Below are 22711 nucleotides of genomic sequence, written 5' to 3'. Positions count from 1 at the left end.
TGAACACATAAAAGTGCACGGAGGAAATACATATGTGTCGGATAATTAAAATTGAAGTGCATACATGTATACATGAGAAGAAAATAAATATTCAGCAAGAACGTGAAAAGTCAAAAGTGAACAAGTAAAAGTGCATGAAGGAAATAAATACGTGTCGGAGAATTAACATTGAAGTGCATACGTATATACATGAGAAGAGAATAAATATTCAGTACTATGACATATATCCACGTGAGATTTATTAATTCTTAAAGAACGTGAAAAGTCAAAAGCGAACAAGTAAAAGTGCACGGAGGAAATAAATTTTGTAGGAGAATTAAAATTGAACTGTATATGTCTATGCACGAGGAGAGAATAAATATTCAACAAGAACGTGAAAAGTCAAAAGTGAACAAGTAAAGTGCACGGAGAAAATAAATGTGTCGGAGAATTAACATTGAAGTGCATACGTTTACACATGAGAAGGGAATATAATGTGGCCAAGAAATATGGAATAGTGGGAGTACTTATTTTATTAATTCTTAAATAACGTGAAAAGTCAAAAGTGAACAAGTAAAAGTGCATGGAGAAAATAAATATGTGTCGGATAATTAAAATTGAAGTGCATATATGTATACATGAGAAGAGAATAAATATTCAGCAAGAACATAAAAAGTCAAAAGTGAACAAGTAAAAATGCGCGGAGGAAATAAATATGTGTCGGAGAATTAAAATTGAAGTGCACACGTGTATACATGAGAAGAGAATAAATATTCAGTACTATGACATATATCCACGTAGGATTTGTTAATTCTTAAAGAAGGTGAAAATTTTCTTAAAGAACATGAAAAGCCAAAAGTGAACAAGTAAAAGTGCATAGAGAAAATAAACTTGTGTAGGAGAATTAAAATTGAATTGTATACGTCTATACATGAGAAGAGAATAAATATTCAGCAAGAGCGTGAAAAGTCGAAAATGAACAAGTAAAAGTGCACGGAGGAAATAAATGTGTCGGAGAATTAAAATTAAAGTGCATACGTCTATACATGAGAAGGAAATAAATATTAGGTACTGTGACCTATGTCCACGTGAGTTAAAAAAAATAGTTGGATAAAGTGTACAAGTTATATAGCTTATGATACAAGCATTCATTGCATGTATAATTTGTAAAGCTACTAGTACAAGTTGGAGCAGCTGTGTTCGTACCCATTAGTCGCTTATATATATTTATTTAATTTAACTATATAATAAGTGTGAGTCTATAGGTACGACGAAGGGCATTATCGTAAATACTTCTATATTTTGAGGGCAATGGTAATTTAATTCTCACTTGTGACACGTCTTCCACCGATTCTTCCAGAACTTTTGGCTCCAACTCTACACATCAATGGGAGCTCAAAATTAAGACCTACTGTAAATTGACACCTCCTTTGGGTTATATCCCTTTGCGTTTTCTGAAGCCGGAAGTAGTATGTATGATCTTGTTATTGCCAATTTTTGTTTCAGAAATTAATTAGAAACCTATACTTTTTACGTTTTAGAATGGGAATCTGCATTTACTTGCTATTTTTCTCTCGCTGGTGGGTTCTTTTTCATCTCTCCTTTCTTTTTATTCAATTTTTGTGTTTTAAATCTCTTCCTCTTTTCTTTTTGCTTTGTTTTTTGTTTGTTTGTTTGAACTGTATGCGCTTGGGTGTGTGAGTATAGTGTACTGCATGTGTTTTTTAGACTAATTTTTTAAGAGTTTGTCCCTTTTTTGTTTGAGTGCATAGGGCATGTGTTTTTTTTTTGTTAGTTTTTTTGTGCAATTTTTATTTGTTATTTATAATTGTGTGTATATGTGTGCTCCGTAATCTTTTTGATAATGTCTTGCCATAAATTTTATGCGTCTGTTAGCTATTGTCCGGATATGCAGTATGTCTTTTTGATGATTTTTCCTTTCTTACCAACAGCTAATTAGAAGTGGACTATGCACCCAAGGTGCTTGATGATATGTCTGCAAAAGGTGAATCTGAACTTGTATATTCTGTTAGGCTTTTCGTCTTGACTCTTTACTGGTTTTGCGATGACATTATTAACCTGTTAAGTAATCCATGGTGGACAGAACAACCCATAAAGATATGCATGTTCATTATCACTTTGCATCAAGAAATTAGAAGGTTGTCAACATAGTTACCTTAAGTCTCATGGATGAAGAAAATTATATTGCATTTGGTTTAGGTACTCGCATTCATTAATATTTCGCGTTCATGCATACCTTAAAATGATGTTACTATAGTTGGAAAGCTATTAAGGAAAATGTAAACTTTGGTTTAATACAAAAAGCTATCTACATGATAAACATACACAGTTGACGATTTGCTCTTTTCATGCCATGATATATCTATATTTTAATAGTCAAAATTTTACAAATTAAAACTGGTGGCGTATGATAGTTCGATGGCTACATGCACATTTCTTGACAGGAAAGAAGATTAATATATACTATGTCGTAAATTAAATGATGAGATCCTTGTGAATGTTAAATAGTTATAGTTTTGTGTATCAACATTTGATTGAATTTAGGAATACAAGGGTGGATAACTCATTGTAGGAATTGGTGTTTTCGGTACCTAACGCTGCAATTTCTCTGTGCAGCAGAACGTGATATAGCAAAGCATCAAGTTCAATTATTCAAAAGCTCATGTATGTACTTTTATGGCATTAAGACTAAAAACACAGTGCAAAACTTATATCGGGCCCTGTAGTTTGAAATGTTATGTGTCTCTTTTACCAATTTACGTGATTGAAAACTCTCTGTCAGCAGCTCAGGGTATGTACTTTTATGGCATTTATAACTAAAAGCACGATGTAATATAAGTTGGTCAAGTCTAGGGGCTCTTTAGTTTATTCGCTCTACTTGGTAGCTCTGATGTATACTTTTGTCTTGCAGATAAATTTGTATGTAACTGCGAGATATGTTCCTTTGTTGGATTTGACAGTGAGCCAACCTTCTGTTCATTATGTTTTTCGCTCTAGAATTTAACTCTTTTTCTTACTTCGATTGGGTGTTTGGAAATATATGTACTTCTTGTGGTTGTTGAAAAAGTTACCAGCATATCACTTCATAGAATTTTTCCACATTTGATTATCGAATTCTCTGAATTATATCTGACTTTGCATGGATCTTCAGATTACCTATCTTGCAGATCACAATACAGTGGTTCGGGCTGTAGTATAGTCGTCTCAGTTTGTTGACACTTCTACCCCTTCGATACTGTTCAACAAAATTCCCCAGTAAAAGGAAAACATATATATGTCATAAAGAGAAATGGGCATCAAGAATCAAGTCATTTTTAAAAATATCATTGCTAGGTTGAAGAAGCTGAGTTATTGGCTCAAACACCGATCATTTCACCTGGTGGTAGTGTCTCAAAAGGTTTCTGGTGGTATTATCAAGGGTGTTACCACCGGTCTGCTTAATGAATTGGCCGTTGAGACCTCTGCTTGCATAACTTCTTATTATCTTGATGATGCATGCGTAGATCCTAATTCACTATACTATTCTTGATAATGTGTGTTTCTGAACTTATTGTCTTTCAAAATGGTATTCTGTTTAGAAGTTTAGTTTTCAGAATTTTTCAAAATGAGCAACTGGAGGAAGGCAATGTGTAATTAACACAAAGACGTGAAGGATCCTTAAATATAACATTTCGAGGAAATTACAACTGAAGGAACCATAAGCTTGCTTCTCGACTTTCAGGTTGAGCAGGGATGTAGATTATGCCAATATCACCCTTCAGTTCTGGTAATAGACAAGTCATCTTTTTTACATTTACCTCATCTCAAATAGGATGATAGAATCACCAGAGCTAAGTAGGAAGAAGTAAATCACTCTTTGTAAACTCCCTCGGATCAAAGTGTAACTTTGCTGATAGATGAATGAATGCAGGGATTTTTTTTTTTTTTTTTTTGAAAAGAAGTTCTGGTAATAGACATTTGACCATCGTTGAAGCTTGGATTGATCAATGAAGTAACTCAAACATTGAGATTGCAATAATTTAGTATCAAATTATGATTATCCTCGAGTACACCTGTTATTTTATTAATTGAGTACAACAACAACAGCCCAGTGAAATCCCACATCTTGGGGTCTGGGGAGGGTATAATGTACGCAGACCTTACTCCTACCAAGGTAGGATGGCTGTTTCCGAGAGACCCTCGGCTCAATAGAAGCATAAAAAGGGGGTCAGATAAGGTTAAAAGATTTAAAACGATATTGCAATGAAATAATGCAAGCGACACAGTAAAACAGGATAATCAAGGAATTCAAAGCGATATGGAAATGCAAATCACGAAAGCGGCACAGATAAAATAGAGTAATCAAAGTACAGAAAGTAGCAAATAATAACATAAATCAAAGCACAAGAAATTATAATGCGCTAATGCGCCTACTAATAAGGAAAGATAACGAGACTTATATACTAGCCTTCTACCCTAATGTGGGTCCTCCACACCTTCCTATCTAAGGTCATGTCCTCGGTAAGCTGTAACTGCGTCATGTCCTGTCTAATCACCTCTCCCCAATATTTCTTTGGCCTACCCCTACCTCTTCTGAAACCATCCATGGCTAACCTCTCACACCTCCGCACTGGGGCATCTATGTCTCTCCTCTTCACATGCCCAAACCATCTCAGTCGCATTTCCCGCATCTTGTCTTCCACCGAGGCCACTCCCACCTTATCCCGAATAGCCTCATTTCTAATCCTGTCGCTCCTAGTGTGCCCACACATCCATCTCAACATTCTCATCTCGGCAACTTTCATCTTTTGAACGTGAGAGATCTTAACTGGCCAACACTCCGCCCCATACAACATAGCCGGTCTAACCACCACTCTGTACAACTTGCCCTTCAGTTGTGGTGGCACCTTCTTGTCACATAGCACTCCTGAAGCTAGCCTCCATTTCATCCACCCTACCCCAATACGATGTGTGACATCATCGTCAATCTCCCCGCTGCCTTGCATGATAGACCCAAGGTACTTGAAACTACTTTTCTTTTGGATGGCCTGAGCACCAAGCCTAACTTCCACGCCAACCTCCTGGGGTGTCTCACTGAACTTACACTCTAAGTACTCTGTCTTGGTCCTACTCAGCTTAAATCCTTTAGACTCCAAGGTATGTCTCCAATCCTCCAGCTTAGCGTTAACTCCGCTACGAGTCTCATCGATCAGGACTATGTCGTCCGCGAAAAGCATACACCATGGCACCTCACCTTGAATTTGTCGCGTCAATCTATCCATCACCAAGGCAAATAAAAACGGACTAAGAGCTAATCCTTGATGCAACCCCATCACAACTGGGAAGTGCTCTGAGTCCCCTCCTACTGTCCTTACTCTAGTTTTGGCTTCCTCATACATGTCCTTGATCACCCTAATGTATGCTACAGGTACACCTTTAGCCTCCAAACATCTCCATAGGATTTCTCTTGGAACTTTATCGTAAGCCTTTTCTAGGTCGATGAATACCATATGCAAGTCCCTCTTCCTCTCCCTATACTGCTCCACCAGTCTCCTCACAAGATGAATGGCTTCTGTAGTTGAGTACGAGCGATAATAGGAGCAAGGGTAATGGCTTACAGAGGAATATTGAACTTCATTGTGATGAACCAGAATATGATAGTGATGATGCTTACTGGCTCTGAAAACACAATCTTTTAGCCATCAAACTAAGTAGTTCAGTGCCTCAAGGAGTTTCATTACTTGTAATACATTCATGCATCGGGACTAGCTATCAAACTAAGTAGCTAGGAAATCGTATAATTGTTTATAGAAGTATAGAACAAAATTGCATTCTGAGGCAATGATTGGTTATCTTATCCAACATATCTTGTATGTTCCATTTTTAGGTATACTCATTCAAGGCATCAAATGCTATTTGTCGCTAATATTTGTCAGTTCTGTAAATAATGAAGGAGTTTGAAGGCAGAAGTGGGACTCTATCAAATCACAATCAGGGGGCGAGATGAGGTTTGCTTTGCAATATATAGATGTTTTGGTTACAAATTGGACGCTCATGGTCACACTTAATGCTCACCAAGGAGCTCTAATTTCATTAATGGGATAAATTGGAGTGTTCTTTTGAAAAATTGCACAGATGCCTGAGGGATATAAGGTATAAGGTCATGAATTTTACCATAGAGGATAATTTTCGCATCTTAAAGTTAAATACTTGCAAATAGTATACCAATACCTTGATTTTATATATCTTCTTCTGGTAAATAAGAGATCCATCAATATTGGTGAATCAAGAGAGTATTAATAGGAAAAGAAAAAGCAGTATTGGTAGTGAAATAATTGGTACTTCCTTTTATAAATGAGTTTCTTTAGAAAATCAAAGCTTTTTCTCTTGGATATCCTGCAACCATGATGAAGGTAAAGAGAAGATCAAACTTTCCATTTGGTTTGTTTTCCTTTTTTATAATCTTTTCATCTCACTTCAATTTATTTTTTCAACCTTGTGAAACTTGTGGGTGACAGTTCTCCATTTGTTTTGGCTCAGTTCGGAAGCTTCATATCCATTTCGAAACTATACAGATTGGGTGAGTTTTTCTCCATAACTAATTTACCTACATAGTCCAGAATGACTTCTTGTAATTTTGTCAATAGATTAAAATAGAAAACTGTTCAGGTCTTCCCTCTATGTATTATGATTTTTCTTCTTTCATATCTAAGATTTAGATACATGAGAACTCCACATATCTTAATCAGAATCTCATGTGGCAGTGTGTGCTCTTTGTTGCCATTATATAGTACAGTGTCATTGCCTATGCATCTTTTAAGTCAATAATATAGTATATCTATGCATTTTTTATTTCCTGACCTTGGTTGTCCAGCATGGAAGACCGGACATAATAAAGCATGCATTTGACGCTATGTAGTTTGTCCATTTATTTGCACTACGGGGCTGAGGAGGAATCCCTTCTGATCTTAGTGAATTGATTTGAAGTCGTTTTGCTCGATTATTACTAATTGTCCAGTACTATGTTATTAAGTTTGTTTCATGAATGATACTTTGTGCTATATCAGAACATAGTTCGGTTACCTCAGTTCCAGTATAGTACTGTTTGAGTGTATTGAAGTTTGAATGCAATAGTATTGCTACTTTTTAGCTAAACAAACAGAGAAAGTTAGATAAAATCCAAACTAGCGCAAACTTCTCCTTTGGTGGTTGTCATTTGGCTTCTCACGTAGACATATTTCTATTCTATTTTATATAAGTGGCTAGGGAGGGCTAACACCGCATCAAATGCTTGTACCAAAAGCTTTACAAATTCTACACGCAATGAATGCTTCTGGCCTTGGATTTTTGGATTCATTTCAAAAGTTCTACATTTTTATCTGTTATTTCTTGATGGACGTAATATTGATTTACAATCTTCATTCTCCCTTATTCTCCTTGCTTTGTTTCTTTATTTTCTTTTTTGTACATCGTATGTACTTTTTACTGTTTCAGATATACAATATATGGTCTTTACTCTGTGTTACACTTGTGGAAATTAAAGGGAATACGAGGTATATTACACTGCTGAAAGGGAATCAATATTACTGCTACCACTTAACTATAGGAGTAGAGCTGTTCTTCATTTCCTCTTATAGAAAATGTAATATGTATAGTGAAGTAGCATCAAGAAGACACTTAAGAAATTACCAAAATTCTTTTTACGTTAGCATTTCTGTTTGAGTAGAGCCTTTCTGCTGGTCGCATTTGGCGGAGCATTTCCCATTTTGGACAAGCTAATACCATGGGGATTAATTATTAAAGCAGAAGAAGACGACTTATAACATTTGATGTCAACTTTGAGAAAAGTAATTCTGTTACTGTTTATGAACATTTCTCTTTTAAGCTTTCAGAAGTTGGATCCATAAGGTGCATTCTATTGCGTTGTCATTGGCGATACTTATTTTTAGATAGATTGCTTTTCAAAGTAACTAACCCCTAAAGCGGTGATATATGTTTTATTTAATGCACAGGGGGATGCTATCAGCTTGCTAAACTATAATTTTCAAGATCCAGTTGAAAATGTTCTAAAATATATAGAGGATGGAGATATTCACAGATGGAGTTTGCTTGATATTAGGGAATTGAATTGCATCACTAATCCTCATATATATGAACAGGTTCGCAGTTATTTCCTGACCTTTGCTTTGTCTCGTGTGTGTGTATATGTGTGGGAGGAGGGGCTTGGTTGTCCAGGATGGAAGACCGGACATAATAAAGCATGCATTTGGCGCTATATATTTGTCCATTTATTTGCACTACGAGGCTGAGGAGTAATCCTTTCTGATCTTAGTGAATTGATTTGAAGTCGTTTTGCTCGATTATTACTAATTGTCCAGTACCATGTTATTAAGTTCGTTTCATGAATGATACTTTATGCTATATCAGAACATAGTTCGCTTACCTCAGTTCCAATATAGTACTATTTGAGTGTATTGAAGTTTGAATGCAATAGTATTGCTACTTTTTAGCTAAACAAACAGAGAGAGTTAGATAAAATCCAAACTAGCGCAAACTTCTCCTTTGGTGGTTGTCATTTGGCTACTTGGTATGGATCCATGATTTATTTTTACAACAGAATTAGGTCACCTGTTTAGAGGCAACCATTACTTAAATTTCAATTTAAATTTTTGTGTTTTAGAATCTTGAAGGATTAATATTAGCTTCTGAACTTTCGTTTGCCCATATTCAAAGAGTACAATAATGTCCAGTCCATAAATCATATTTATTGACTAATAACAACTCTGCTTTTTCAGATTAAATTTAAGGGGCATTTAAACCTGTAGAGATGATTTAAATAATATTTATTATGTCCAATAATGAATAGATTGTTAAGTAAGTTTGAGGAAGGAGTGGGAACGATGTTTGGGCTTATAGCATTCAGTATGAGGTCTCTGCTCCTTCTTTGGTACTATGCAGAAAAAAGGTTCTAATGTCCTTTTAAGGAAAAAGGGTCTTGGACGAAATCATCCATATCTAAGATGAATTATGTCGTTAGGCTTCCAGAATTATCATCATTGGCATATAGTACTTTACTTAAGACTAACCATATCATAATAGATATTCCCAATTTTCCTAGAGAATAAGATCATTCAAGCAATATTATGAGGTGTCATAGATTGTCCGTTCGTGTAAAAGGTTTCTCTACTCTTATTGTCCTTGAGGTCCCTCATGCATTATATATTGACAATCGAGTCTCTTTATTAATAGTAGAAATTTGCAATTTTGTTTGTTATTTGGGTTGTAGCCATGTTGCATGACTGAATTTTAGCACTCTTGGCTGTTGACATTACTTTTATTTTGTTCTCATCATTCTTTTCATCTTCCCCTTTTTATTTATAAAATCTTTTGTTCTTGACAGGGTCTTTTGTTTTCAATTTTGTTGGTTTCTCATGTGATAGCATTACAATTACTTAGAGGTAAAAGAACAGTAATTGAAAAAGATGAGATATTGGGAAGGAGCAAAAATCTATTCATTTGCCGGAGAAATTACATTGCAGCTGTATTGCAGGTATCCAGAACTTAATTTAAGTTTTAATAACATATTCATCCTTTACTATGTGTTTATCATATTTAATTTTGGTCATGTGCTGTTATTGTTTTATAACAGTTGTGTTCATATCGAAATAAAGCTTTATTTCTTGATAGGGAGCCTTAAAACTACCGATCTATTTAAATTTTTCAGAGTAGACTTTAACATTGCTCTAAAAATAGCGAGGACAAATTTAACATTTTCGAGTATTCCAAATTTGGACTACACTAAATAATTTGGTATTGACAACGGTTGGAGAAAACAATAGCAGTTGTTCTGCCCGCTTCTTTTTTATAACGTGCGCACCAGTATTAGTCGCAACCTCCGCACACTAGACCTTTATATTTCCCTCATCTCTCTAAATGTTCACTGATGAAATTCTTATACCATGTCAGAATAACACGCAGATAGACTTATATTAAATAGGTGCTGATCATGAAAGGAGATTTAAAAGGGGTCTGATGGACTGAGATTTTTACAGTGGACACATAGTCCATCTCTTTTGTTAACTTTCTTAAAGGATTCTACACATACATCTATTTGATTCAACCAAAAAGTATTGGGATTATGATCCCTTACTGTTCGATGGACGTAACCTGTTGATATACTGATTTGTTTAGTTTACACATGAATACTTTTAAGGCTGTACGGATGAATTTAATATTTTTTGTCTGTTGATATGTCGTATAACGAGCAAGATGATTTCAAGGTGATACAAAAATTAAGAGAGGAGAATACAACGGCCTATTTCAGGGAATACACTTTAGTAATGATGAAAAATGCATCATAAAATCCTTAGGCCAGTGAGAAGAGAAAGGTTGGTCGTATAAAAAGCAGATTCCGAGTACCAAAACATACCATTTAATACCTTCGGAACAATGAACATCATCTATCTGACTGTTTATTTAGTTATTGTTTATGATATCCAGGCCTCTTTACTGGACAAGTGATGGTGCTGCTTTTAGTTCTCAGTGAAGTGTCTTTGAATGGGGTACAATAGTTTTGTGATTTATCAATATTTTAAAATATATTAAAAAGAAAAAGAAGAAAGCTTTCTTTTCTGTTGGAAATTGGAAATGGATATGTCCTCCGTAAAACTTCTTGGATTTTAGGGTACTGGTTTATACTGAATATAGTACTTTACGTCCTCTATTTTTGGCTTGAATTTCTTTTTATCAATGTTGTGAAGTGTTAATAATACAAACTTACAAAGGATAGTGTCGTGCATAGGCCCGTGCCTTGCACGGGCACCAATCTTCTAGTATATATATAAAGAGAGAGAGGGAGGCGTGGGGGGAGGGGTCACTAACCTACTACATTAAGATTGTCGGTTAGCATTATCGTACCCACCATTTGAATTCCTGGAAAGCATTTTTTTTCCAGTACATTAAAAGTAGGGCTTTTTCTGTCATTTCATCATAATCCCTAACTCGTTCCTTCTACCCTGTTTCATCCGGTCTCCATTTCAGTTCATCACCAATGAGAACCACCAACCACCTTCAAGCCTTCATACACAAATTCAATAGCTCTGGTCAATATAGACTGGGCTACCTGTCGTTTCTTTATTTTAGCTAACGAACTGCAATTGCTGTCATATGGACGAGTTTTTAATTTCTAACGTATAAAACTGAAATCTGAATCAACTGTCGGAATATCTGTTTAAATTGCAAAGAACAAACAAATTTTAAAACTGAAAAAACCAAACTATAAATTTTTGAAATTCAAGAACACCCCGATGTCAATTCATTTTGTGATAAGAACTTTTATGAAAATCCCTGGAATTGGTTTAGACTTTAGAGTTAGGTATCCTTTGAAAGTGGATTAGTTTAAGGGTTTACTGTTAAGTTTCTTATGAAGGATGATTGAGTTGGATTTTTTAAAAAATACATACCCTTGAGAGTATTGATCAAATAGTTGAGTGAATCTCAATTTTAGAATGCCATTTTCAGTTGATCAAGAAGGAAACTAGAATTAGGAAAATGGGTTGAATCTGTAATTGGATATCCAGAGAGGTAGAGAAGGGTGGAAAATGGGGAAGAAGGAAAATTGGGTGAGGATGAAAAGACAAAAAAGTCCCTGAAGTTTTACATTTTAATGAGGTGTCAGGGGTATTTTAGAGAATAAAAAAGTGGGTACAATTTTAACCTACAACCTTTATGTCGTAGGTTAACAAAACTCATATATATATATATATATATATATATATATATATATATATATATTAGGTATTTTTTCTATTGTACGAGGAGTTTCCCTAATTAATGTTGATGATATAAGTCTAATGTGTTTTTTCTGTAGGAATGAAGTTTTTTCTAAAATTAGTAGTGTACTTCGCATTCATCTCCCTTTTTTACTTCATAAAATTTTATCCATTGAATTGTGTTATTCTCTTTTTTCATCTATAATAAGGTTAGCAAATGCCTAGATTAAATTGTAAAGGACAAAGGTGCAAATATACCCCTCAATTTTGGAATTTAGAGGAGATGTACCCCAATTTAAAAAGTGTTGTATATATATTCTTACCGTTACAAAATAGTGTAAATATGTCTCTACCCTTACATAAATAGTGCAAATATACCATTTTCGCTAACAGAATTTTATTTTAAATCATTTATCTTATTTTTTAATTAAAAAAATTTCATGTGGCTTTAAAAAAATTCTACCCATTTTTTTCAATGCCAAATGGTAAATTGTTTTCTGGTGGTCGGATCTGGTTCGCTTAAAAAAATATCTCTGTGGCATTTAAAAAAAAAAGTCTATCCATTTTTTTAAACGAATCAGACCCGACCTACCAGAAAAAAATTTATCATGTGGCTTTAGAAAAAATATGTCTACTTAAAAAAATGAATAAACCTTTATTTTAAAGCCATGTGTTTTTTTTTAATTAAAAAATAAACTAAATGATTTAAAAAAAAATCCGTCAGCAAAAAGGGGATATTTGTACCATTTTATGACGGCAGGAGTATATTTGCACCACTTTTATAACGAGGGTATATCTGCTTTAAATTACAAAGTTGAGGAGTAGATTTGCACTTTTTCCCAATTGCAAATATTACCTTGTATAACACCTCCACCACCACCAGGAAAAAGGTATGTCTTGGGAAGACTGATTAGTTTCCCAAGCCAATCCATGACAATGCTCTCTAGCTCAGTAGCAGCTGGTGATGCTATCCAACTAAAGCCAACCACATTAAGACCAGCACTAAGCTTTTCACCTAGAATTCCAGCAGTGCTTGAAATACAAGGGAAGTAAGCAAAGAAAATCGGACTTTGCCAATGCGTCAATCCTGGAAAAATATCTCTTTGGACATCTTGGAGTATTTTCTCAATTGCTTCGGGCTCGTTTGGAGCAGAATCGGGTAATAGCTTTTAAGATAACCAGGTTCAACTTGACTACGAACGGGGTACTTTTCGATATTGTTAAAGTAGTCAGCTAGAAAATCAACCCTCATATGGCCTTGTTTTCTAAATTCCTCAGGGTCTAGAAGAGTACTACTTGTGTTGCCTTAGAATTCACCATCAAATTCAAATTCTGGATTGATTTTTAATGTACCCCTGAGTATAAATTTGGCTTTGAATATGAGGCAATGTATTAGAATTTAGAAGGTAGACAATGAGAACAAGAAAATAAATCTTTGATGTTAGTTATGGAAGTGGAACTTCAATTTGGAGAGCTTAAATAGAAATCTATTTGTGTACCTTGGGGAACATTCAATAGAATTGGAATGATAAAAGGAATATTTTCACGATGTCTACGCAAAAGGACACGCACAAAACATGAGATAAATAGTGATCATGTATGCACGAGCGGGGCTAAAATTTTAAATTTATAAATTCTGAATTCTAGAAATGAGAACTTACTGGCTTAATTTTCACATAGAAGACATCCTAAAAGGAAATCTTACGAGGCAAGTGAACGCAAAGGCAGACATTTTAATTTGCTGCCAGGTATTAGTAGGGAACTATTGTAGGGTGTTGCAAATAGTACAAAACAAGGTTGTCTTTGTATTTTTGCAATAATGAGATCAAGCAGAAAATATGGAAGTGGACTCATATATCATGTAAAATCGTCCCACTTTTATGCGCACTTACTTTTTCTATAAGATTCAGTAGGCAAGTGAAATCAAGCGTTAGAATTAAAATTAATTCACAATTTTCTTGCCAATAACTTTCATCATTTCATGTGGTTGTGATTATTAGTCTTGTGTTGCGCTTAAAACTATTTGACACTTCAAAAAGAAATACACAAGTTGGAGTTCTCTACATTTTAAGGAGTCAAACCTCTCTATAATGACAACATTTGTCCGAAAATTTCATGGTTGTTATAGTGAGGTGTTATGTATGTATACTGACATTTGATGTTTAGATCTCATTTAGCTGTTACAAAACAAAAGTACGCAAACAATTCTTTTTTTTTATACTTTTTATGTTATAAACGAAACAATATACTTGTTAATTTCAAAATCTCAATTGATTTTCATATTTTATTAATTAAAAATTAAATAGACTAATAAATTACTAATAAATCCATAATTATTTGTACCACACCGATAATTAAAACCTCCCAACGTATAGCCGGATTAATTATGACGCACTCAACCTTTGCGGGCGACTTATTACCCCCCCCCCCCCCGTCTACATTTTTCTGTATTTTTGTAACATTTTCGGCTGACGTGGCAAAATAAAATAAAATATGGCGAGTGAAACGAGATATTTTAATAAAAAATAATTTTTAAAAATTTATTTATATTAAAAAATAATTTTTAAAAATTTATTTATATTTCACCTACCCCCACCCTCCCTCTCTTTCTTCTTCTTTCTCCTTTTTCTCTTTCTTCTTCTTTCTCGTCAACCATTGCTGCCGCCGCCGCCACACCATCGCTGCCGCTGCCGCCACACCACTGCTGCCGCCAGCAGCAGCAGCAGCAACAGGCAGAGACGTGGCGGTGACGTGGGGGTGGGAGTGGGTGAGATATTATTAATGTTTTATTTTAATGTGTTAATTTAATTATTAATGTGTTATTTTAATGTGTTAATTTAATTATTAATGTGTTATTTTAATTATTAATGTGTTATTTTAATGTGTTAATTTAATTATTAATGTGTTATTTTAATTATTAATGTGTAAATTTAATTATTAATGTGTTATTTTAATTTGAACTATTAAATGAAAAAACAACGTGGTGGTGACGTGGTCTGACGTGGCGGTGACGTGGTGGAGAATGTGCAACACTCTTCACTGTGCAACTGGGATTCATTTTTTTTTGCCACGTCAGCTAGAAAATGTTACAAAAATACAGAAAAATGTAGACTGGGGGGGGGGGGGGGGGTAATAGGTCGCCCGCAAAGATTGGGTGCGTTATAATTAATCCGGCTATACGTTGGGGGGGGGGGGGGTTAATGTATTTTCCCAAGAATTAACATCTAAGGAACATATGCATTTAAAATTAATTGAGAATTTAATAATTTCAAGTTTGAGTAAGAATTCTACAATTATAAGTTGTTTCATAATTTCAGTCTCTTAGTGATGATATAACGCTTGAATTGACGAAGTATTTTGTCCAAATTAAATCAGATTACTATGAGAAATGTATTTTTTTCCTTTTTAGATATTCTTACTGAAATTTACAATGTGCATAACATTAATGATGATCACCATAAATATTTTAATATTTTATTTTTATACATAATATATTTTTTATAAAATATTATTACACAATATTTGAGTATGTTTGTTATAGATAGGTAATTTTACAAAATGTACTCGTATCGCTACGACGAATGTTACTACTGTTATAGGTAGAATATTATTATAGAGAATTCAAATATAACATAAACAATTAGTTACGGAGAAAATTACGTCGTTATAATGAAATATTGTTATAACGAATGACAATTATAAGAAGTTTCACTGTACCGAAAGGATATGGATAACAAGAGTAGTGAAATATGTTGCCACTTTTATTTCAAGAAGTAAAGCTAGGTTTTAAAGAGGTACTGCAAATTCTATTAAATAAGGTGGGACCCCATATAAAAATACGAGGAATAGTAAATAATTAATGTGACTGTGATATCTAATTGAGTTTAAATTTTGTACATGGACAATGCATTACTTTTTTACTCCATTAGGCAACATTAACCTCATACAGGAGGAATCCAATATTCTCTTAATCTTTTGTCTTAACAAAATTCAGAACATTTGTTTTGTGTCTTTTTGCTATCTCTTTCTCCCAGTCGGGAACCTAATTGATGGGAAAAAAATTCAAATGAACCAAAATAATGGCTAAAAAAAAGTATCCAAACTATCTATACCGCAATTTTTTCATGCTCTATAGGCGACTTTGCTAATGGCCGGCTATACATTGAAATTGAACCATGTAGCGCAGAAAAAAAACTGCGCTATACCTCCCTTAAATCTGACCCTTCTTCCCCACTGGTCTCCTATTCTAATTTTTTAAAGGAAAACGCATTAAAGCCCTTTTTCCGAGGTCTCACCATCAAATATGTCATTTTCATTTAAAATTTCTTTCTCAAAATCATGATTCTCGATATATTTGAGTCAAGGAATAAGAATCTAGGCTTGAATTTCGAGGGAAAAAACGCTGTGCAACTTGATTTAAACAACCCCAAACATCCTTCAATCAAGGTATTTTAATATGAAATTTTTATGTCATTATTTAATAAATAATGCTCCTAAGCATGATTAACGTTTATAAGTCTCGATTTTCAAAGTAATTATTGTTTTCCCTTCGTGCAACTGGCAGTCACGACTGCCAGTTGGTGTTCGTTTTTTTTTCCTCGTAATTAATTAACTACTTAATTGTTGATTGTTTTTAGTTATAAATTTTTCTTTTTTCTGATTAATTAAGTAATTCCATTTTTAATTAATTAAGTTCGTTTTCTAAGTAAACTAGAAATACTACAGTAAATATTTCACCAAAATAGCACCTTCCCATGTCAGATGGCACAAATATTTCAACGAGAAACTAATCTTAATGGAATTAATCCTCCAAAATATCATATAACTCGGATATGTCAATTTCTTTAAATTTATACTTTATAGAATGAAATTTAAATTTAATTACACTATCCATTCCTAAGAAAAGAGAAGAAGTAAAAAGTCTTAAGCTCTTGTGCTTCTTCATAACTGGACTGTTCACTAGCTCCAAATATTCTCTATTATTGATAAAGTGAATCTTTGTCACGACCCAATTTCATAAGTTGTGAAGGCACTAACTCCAATCAAGGTAGTAAGTCATTCACAACCCCAAATTACGAAGAGACGGTTAAGACATGCAGAATTATCACACAAGTCAATTTCAAGTATTAAATATCCTTAATAGCATAAAATACGGAAATAAAGGTACAACCTTCCCCGAATTTGGTGTCACTAGTACAAGAACTTCTGAGATATGAATACAAGTCTGAAATAGTACTCAATACACTGTCTGAATTAAAAGGATAGGAAATAAAGGGATAGAGGGAAAATCCGGTGCTACGGATCGTCATGTAGCTCACCCCGAACTCTCCGGAATAGCCTCTTCAATGAGTAGCCGAGTAATCTCGAGGTCCACTAGTACTGGGCACAAAAGCTGCACACAAAAAAAGTGCAGCGTGAGTACGGGAAACAACATGTACTCAGCAGCATCGTCGACTAACCCTAACGAAAACGAAGACGAGGGTTGACCTACGATTACTACTTCCACAATTAACCGCAATTAGTCCATAATAATAATAATAATAATAATAATAATAATCATAAGAAATACAATAATCTTCGGTTACAAGCCTAGATAAACCATCTAATCCTCAAGTTCATCCAGTATCAAGGGCATTTAAGGCAATCCCAACAACAAGTCAATAAGATATACAACAAGAAAAAACCATCAAAATGTAATGATATGTAATGTAAGGCCATTTCCATCTCCCGATACACACACATTCAAATTCTATGAATCGTGATCCATGAGGGACTCGCGAGGTCCATATACCAACCCGGAATTTTTAGATCTCCAAGATCACATTGGGTATCAACCTTTTTAGACTTCCAATCACAATACTTGGCTCCGTAGGCTCCAAATCATAGTACTCAGCCCTTAGGCTCATATTACCTGTCATCTAGCCAGTCTAGCTTATAATATACCATCATTTCCTTTCGGACATCACAAACGTATCCTCAAAAGCATATGAGATACTATATAAAGCATGGATATGACATGCACAACCATGAGAAATCAAATCAAGCAATAAAGACTCGATCTTTAGCTCTTTTTCACTTTTAAAGGAGTATTTAGGAGTGATGAAAACATACAATCACAGATAAGACAGGAAATAAGCATAGAAATAAGAAATAAGAGGCCTCATATCCCGATCACAGACAAAAATAATCCATGCTATCAGCTAGTGCCCAAAGCGTGGCATTCAGACCGGACTATACAATGGAAATTACGCAAATAACCTTATTATGACGCCGGTACCCGATACAAGTGCTTGTCACCTTGCAAGTATTGAGACCCCCTTTCATTACCCTGTTATCCCCTATTAGTAGTCCAATTTAAACCAACTATGATGCTTAAATTAGAGTAAAAAATCTCAACATGCCTGATTTGAAGTTCAAAGCTCAAGCGATCACCACACGGCCATGCCCTTCTTCAAAGCCTCTAACGATCCCAAACTGTTCAAATACAAAATCTACGTGAGTACACGAGTCCGTAGACACCCAAATTGCTATGATAATAATTCGGGTCCACAAAAGTCACCCAAAAAGCCAATTTCGAGTCCCGAAAGGTAAAATTGTAATTTCGTTGCCAAATGGGGTCCAATATAGTCAAAATAGTATTCTGCGAGTTTAAACGAGCCCAATGATACCTATATTGATATACTTTAGTTCGGAATCCAAAGCCGAACCCAAAAAGGGTACCCCGAGCCCCTAAGGGCACAATTGAAATTTTGACATAAATTCATCTTACCCATAGTCTAAATAGTAAAAATCTCAAAAATCTTTAAAATCTATTCCCAAATAGACCTCCAATTGGATAAATTTCTTGAAAACTCATTTCCATGGAAAACCCCAAATTTCTATGATTAAATCTTGAATTCTATGATGATATTTCGTAATAATCAAAGGTAGAATGGTAAAAAGGAACGTCAGAAACTTACCCCACGAAGAAACTTGAAGACACCCTTGAAATCACCCAAATACATCCATGAATCGATTCCCAAATCAAGATTTTCCATTCTCTTATCCCTAGAGCTCAAAACTCAAATTTTCCCCAACCAAATCATGAAATAAATGCTAATAGACCAAGAAGATCATGAAAATAAAGATTAGAATCTCACCCTCTCTTCCAAACAAGAAAACGTCGCGAAAATTGCCCAAATCAGAGCTCTAGAACTCAAGATATGATGAAAATACCAAATGGGTGAAATCTGATTTTTAATACACAGTGACCATCGCATTTGCGCCCAAGAAACTCGCATTTGCGACCAGAGTCACTTTTGCGAACATATTTTTTGCATTTGCGACCACTGCCTCGCATTTGCAACCACACTAGAAACTAGTAATTTTTCCCGATATTAAAATGACCATAACTCCCTCATACGACATCGGGATTCGACGATTCAAGTTTCTACGGTTCATAAATTTCAATATGCATCTATCCCAACAATCAAAACTCAATTCCAACATCAAATGGATATAATGGTATATCAAAGCGTCGAAGGCGCTGACTTATGTCAACAACTCAAACACCTAAACTTGACCAAATGAAGTCCAAATCCAATTCTGAAAGTTCCTACAAGTCACAAATGATCAATGAAGCTAACAAAACGAACAGATTTCTAATCCAGGTTGTATTTCTTCTCGTGACCATCTTTTCACCATAAATAAGCATATTAAATATTAAAGCCGACTTAATTATCAAAAACCAACCAAACGAACTCTAAAATTAGCTGCGTCAATTTTTATAGGTCATAAATAATATTACAAATCTAACGAAATCTTCAGATTGTTATTCAGATCATATTTTACCAAAATGATCGATTAATCCAAATAATTAAATGCCGGAATTTTCAAAATGAAACCTTCTCCCAAAGTGTAGGAAATGATATCCGTTTATCCTCAAATTTTTCAAGCAAGTCAAAATAATTATTACGGAACTTCTAAAATAGACGACACGCAAAACAAAGCATCGGTTCTCAAAACAACTGACCGGGTCGTTACACTTTTCCTATTCTAATTATCTTTTCCTTATTATTGTATCTTTATAATTGCGCAAATCGTTCATTTATTAATTTAAATGTTAATATGTTATTTAGCTACAGTATGTTTAATTTTTTTATTTAACTAACTATTAGTTTATTTTGTTTTGCATATATTAATTGTTACAGTAACTTGAATTAGTTAAGTTTTTTTTAATTAGTTAATTAGTGTATGGTTGAAAATCATTAATCGCGAAAATTCTTGTGAAAGTTCGTAAAAAAAATAAAATATCTATATATATATATATATATATATATATATATATATAGACACACACACACACAACATAACACAACATAATTCACAAAAAAAAGTTGTCATTTTTCAAGGAAAAAAATAACAAAAGTAAACTTTAAGCTTACTAAAGAAAACATAAAATTCCTTAAAAAGGACTTCAATCAAATACATGAAAAACAAATAACAAATGATAAACTTTAGATTTACCAAAAAAAAAAAAAAAAAAAAAGGCATGCATCTACCATACTTACAAAGGACCTGAAAAAGTCTTTTAAAAAAATTAGAGCTTATGGTATTGTAATTTCAAGATATTGTTTGAAAGATTCTTGGAAAAACAAATAACGAACAATAAACTTTAAACTTTAAACTAAATTATGGATAATCTACGAGTTTTTAGTCAAAAATGTCTATTTTCTTTTGATGTACGTCTAGCTTTGTCCCTTATATATCAGGTTAAGCACTTATTGTCCTTTAACTTTGTTAAGTTTGAGTAGCCTTAGTCCATCAAACAGAAAATCAAATGAAGAGCTCTAAATTAACGGAAGCTGATAGATTTTTGTTGAACCTTGCATGTTTTGATGATTGACAAGATGTATAAATCAGGTGAATGAACTTGGTCAACTGACATGTTCCATCCTAGAGTCCAGATGTGGCAGGACACTTGGAACAAAGAGATATCAAGGTATGGACTTAGCGGACATGATATAAGAGTCCTTGGAAGAGTTAACTGAGATAAACTTCAGACTCCTACGTGCATATCTCAAGCCGTGTGATAAGCAAGAGGTTGACTACATCTCAAACACTATCTCTCCTCAAGGTCCCTATCTTAGAAGGTGTTTGTGCTCAGCCGAATTAAAACTCACATGTTTGATAGTCTTCTACTGAAGAAGCTCACGCACTCACATAGAGAGAAAAACAAAATTCTACCAAACCAATATTTGAGAGACTTCTAGTTAGCTACTTGTAACAACTTGCTTAGTCGTTTTGAGCTTTTAACCATATTTTTTTCAAAATACTCTTCCGGTAATTTTATTTCAATATTTATGATCTGCGGTGACGGGTGACACGGCTTCCGAGGCTATTGGGTGGGTTTTTGGTTTGGTTTTAGTAAAATTTGAGTTTTCTAAGTTAAGGAAATGGAAGTGTTTGACCAAAGTCAACATCGAGGGTAAATGCGTCATTTTGAGAGTTTTGTCGATACTATTAGGTTTGAAAGGTGATTTTTGACTTTCTCGAGCCTTTGCTTTGGGTCTCGAGGCGTTCGGGTGTGATTTGGGTGTTTGGTTGGGAAGTTGATATTTTGGAGTTGACCTTGATTGACACCGGGTCAAGGTGATCTCTTTTGGAAATTTGGAGTGCGCGAGCGAGTTTGTAGCGTCTTTTATGATAGAAATGCGTATTGGATTTGTGTCTGGTGGATTTCAAATAAGTTTTGAGTGTTGGATCGAGAATTGGTGAAAAAAATCAGAAAGATCTGGTTCATCAAATTTCTGGTGTCATCGCAACTGAGATGACATGTCCTCTTTAGCGAAGAACGTAATTGCGGGGTCCTGTTGGCAATTGCGGAGTCCAGCTCGCATTTGCGAGGTTTGGCGGGTTGGGGCTTTGTCCGCATTTGCGACGTGATGATTGCAAATGTGGATGTCGCATTTGCGAACCATGGGTCACATTTGCGAAGACCCCTGATAGCATTATAATATTCAACTTCATGAAATCATTTTATTCTTCCATATTTTGAGACCTAGACTTTGGATTAGGCCGATTTCAAAGGCTAAGTTCAAGTTTCTTCATCGGGGTAAGTTCCTAGCCTAAATCTAAGAGTATATCCACGATTCCTTCCATTAATTTATGATTCTATTCATGATGTAAATTAAGGGTTTTCCATAGAATGGGTTCTTTATGAGACTCATGAAATTAAAGATTCTGTTGGGGTTAGATATTGATGATTTTTAGGACATGTACTATCTAGACTATGGGTAAGATAATTTTATGCTTAATTTTCAGTTTTACCCTTGTGGCCCTAGTGTTACTCGTTTGGGTTCAATTTTGGGATTCAGACTAAACTATAGCAATATGGGTATTGTTGGGATAGTGTCATCTTGTAGAATCCTAATTTGACCATGAAGAACTTGCTTTCACACTAAAATTACCATTTTGACCTTCAGGGTTCATGGGGTTTTTGGTTGACTTTTTGAACACGAATTCTTTATATGGCTTTATGGGTATCGTTAGACTCGTATTCTCATGTAGGCAACGTATTTGAACAGATTGGGCTCGTTCGGAAGCTCAGAGGAACAGGAAGTCCGTGGAGTGACTCTTCAATTTCGGATTCAGGCAATGAGACTTACTAGACTATTTGTGTAATGTTATGTGTTAGTTAATCTAATTAAGGGGTGCAATGGGGTATTAGGGGGTCCCGTGCTCGTGAGGTGACAAGCACTTGTGTAGGTATCGGTGTATCTACATGGGTAACTAAAATATGAACTAATGATGAATTGTGATGGAGACTATGTGTTTAGCGTTTTGGCAATGAGGAATGGTGGATAAATCCATTTAGGTTGGTATGGTTATTGCTTATTTGGGCTAAGATAGTCATGTTTGGTTGATATTTGTGATTATATGAACTATCATGCATTCATCACTCCACATCCTGTCTGAATTAT

At 34.5% G+C, this 22711-nt stretch overlaps 1 protein-coding gene and 1 pseudogene across 11 annotated transcripts; one reads left to right on the top strand and one right to left on the bottom strand.

Annotated features, from left to right (window-relative positions):
* Positions 1-22711, bottom strand: part of LOC132611903 (phenylacetaldehyde synthase-like) — a 67076-nt pseudogene that overhangs the window by 10694 nt on the left and 33671 nt on the right.
* On the top strand, positions 1221-12408 carry LOC132611465 (uncharacterized). Of its 11 annotated transcripts, XM_060325891.1 has the most exons (9): positions 1230-1559; positions 1932-1984; positions 2620-2664; positions 3722-3766; positions 5933-5977; positions 6520-6559; positions 7992-8138; positions 9380-9529; positions 10480-12408. In XM_060325891.1, coding segments are annotated over exons 3-9 (450 nt in total). In that variant the 5' UTR covers positions 1230-1559; positions 1932-1984; positions 2620-2662; the 3' UTR covers positions 10501-12408. The 11 variants fall into 11 exon arrangements, 1 of the variants encoding a protein (XP_060181874.1); XR_009571684.1 differs by lacking the exon at positions 10480-12408 and having other exon boundaries at positions 1221-1559; positions 2617-2959; positions 5933-5987; positions 6498-6559; positions 9380-9663; XR_009571685.1 differs by lacking the exons at positions 3722-3766; positions 10480-12408 and having other exon boundaries at positions 1221-1559; positions 2617-2959; positions 5933-5987; positions 6498-6559; positions 9380-9663.

Source organism: Lycium barbarum, chromosome 9 (assembly GCF_019175385.1).
Source record: "Lycium barbarum isolate Lr01 chromosome 9, ASM1917538v2, whole genome shotgun sequence".
Taxonomy (NCBI): domain Eukaryota; kingdom Viridiplantae; phylum Streptophyta; class Magnoliopsida; order Solanales; family Solanaceae; genus Lycium; species Lycium barbarum.
This window is presented reverse-complemented; position numbering and strand designations above follow the sequence as displayed.

Coding starts and splice junctions, on each gene's coding strand:
- LOC132611465 (XM_060325891.1), top strand. Junction 8,139..9,379: donor ATCCTCATATATATGAACAG/GTTCGCAGTTAT, acceptor TGTTCTTGACAG/GGTCTTTTGTTTTCAATTTT. Junction 9,530..10,479: donor ACATTGCAGCTGTATTGCAG/GTATCCAGAACT, acceptor TATGATATCCAG/GCCTCTTTACTGGACAAGTG.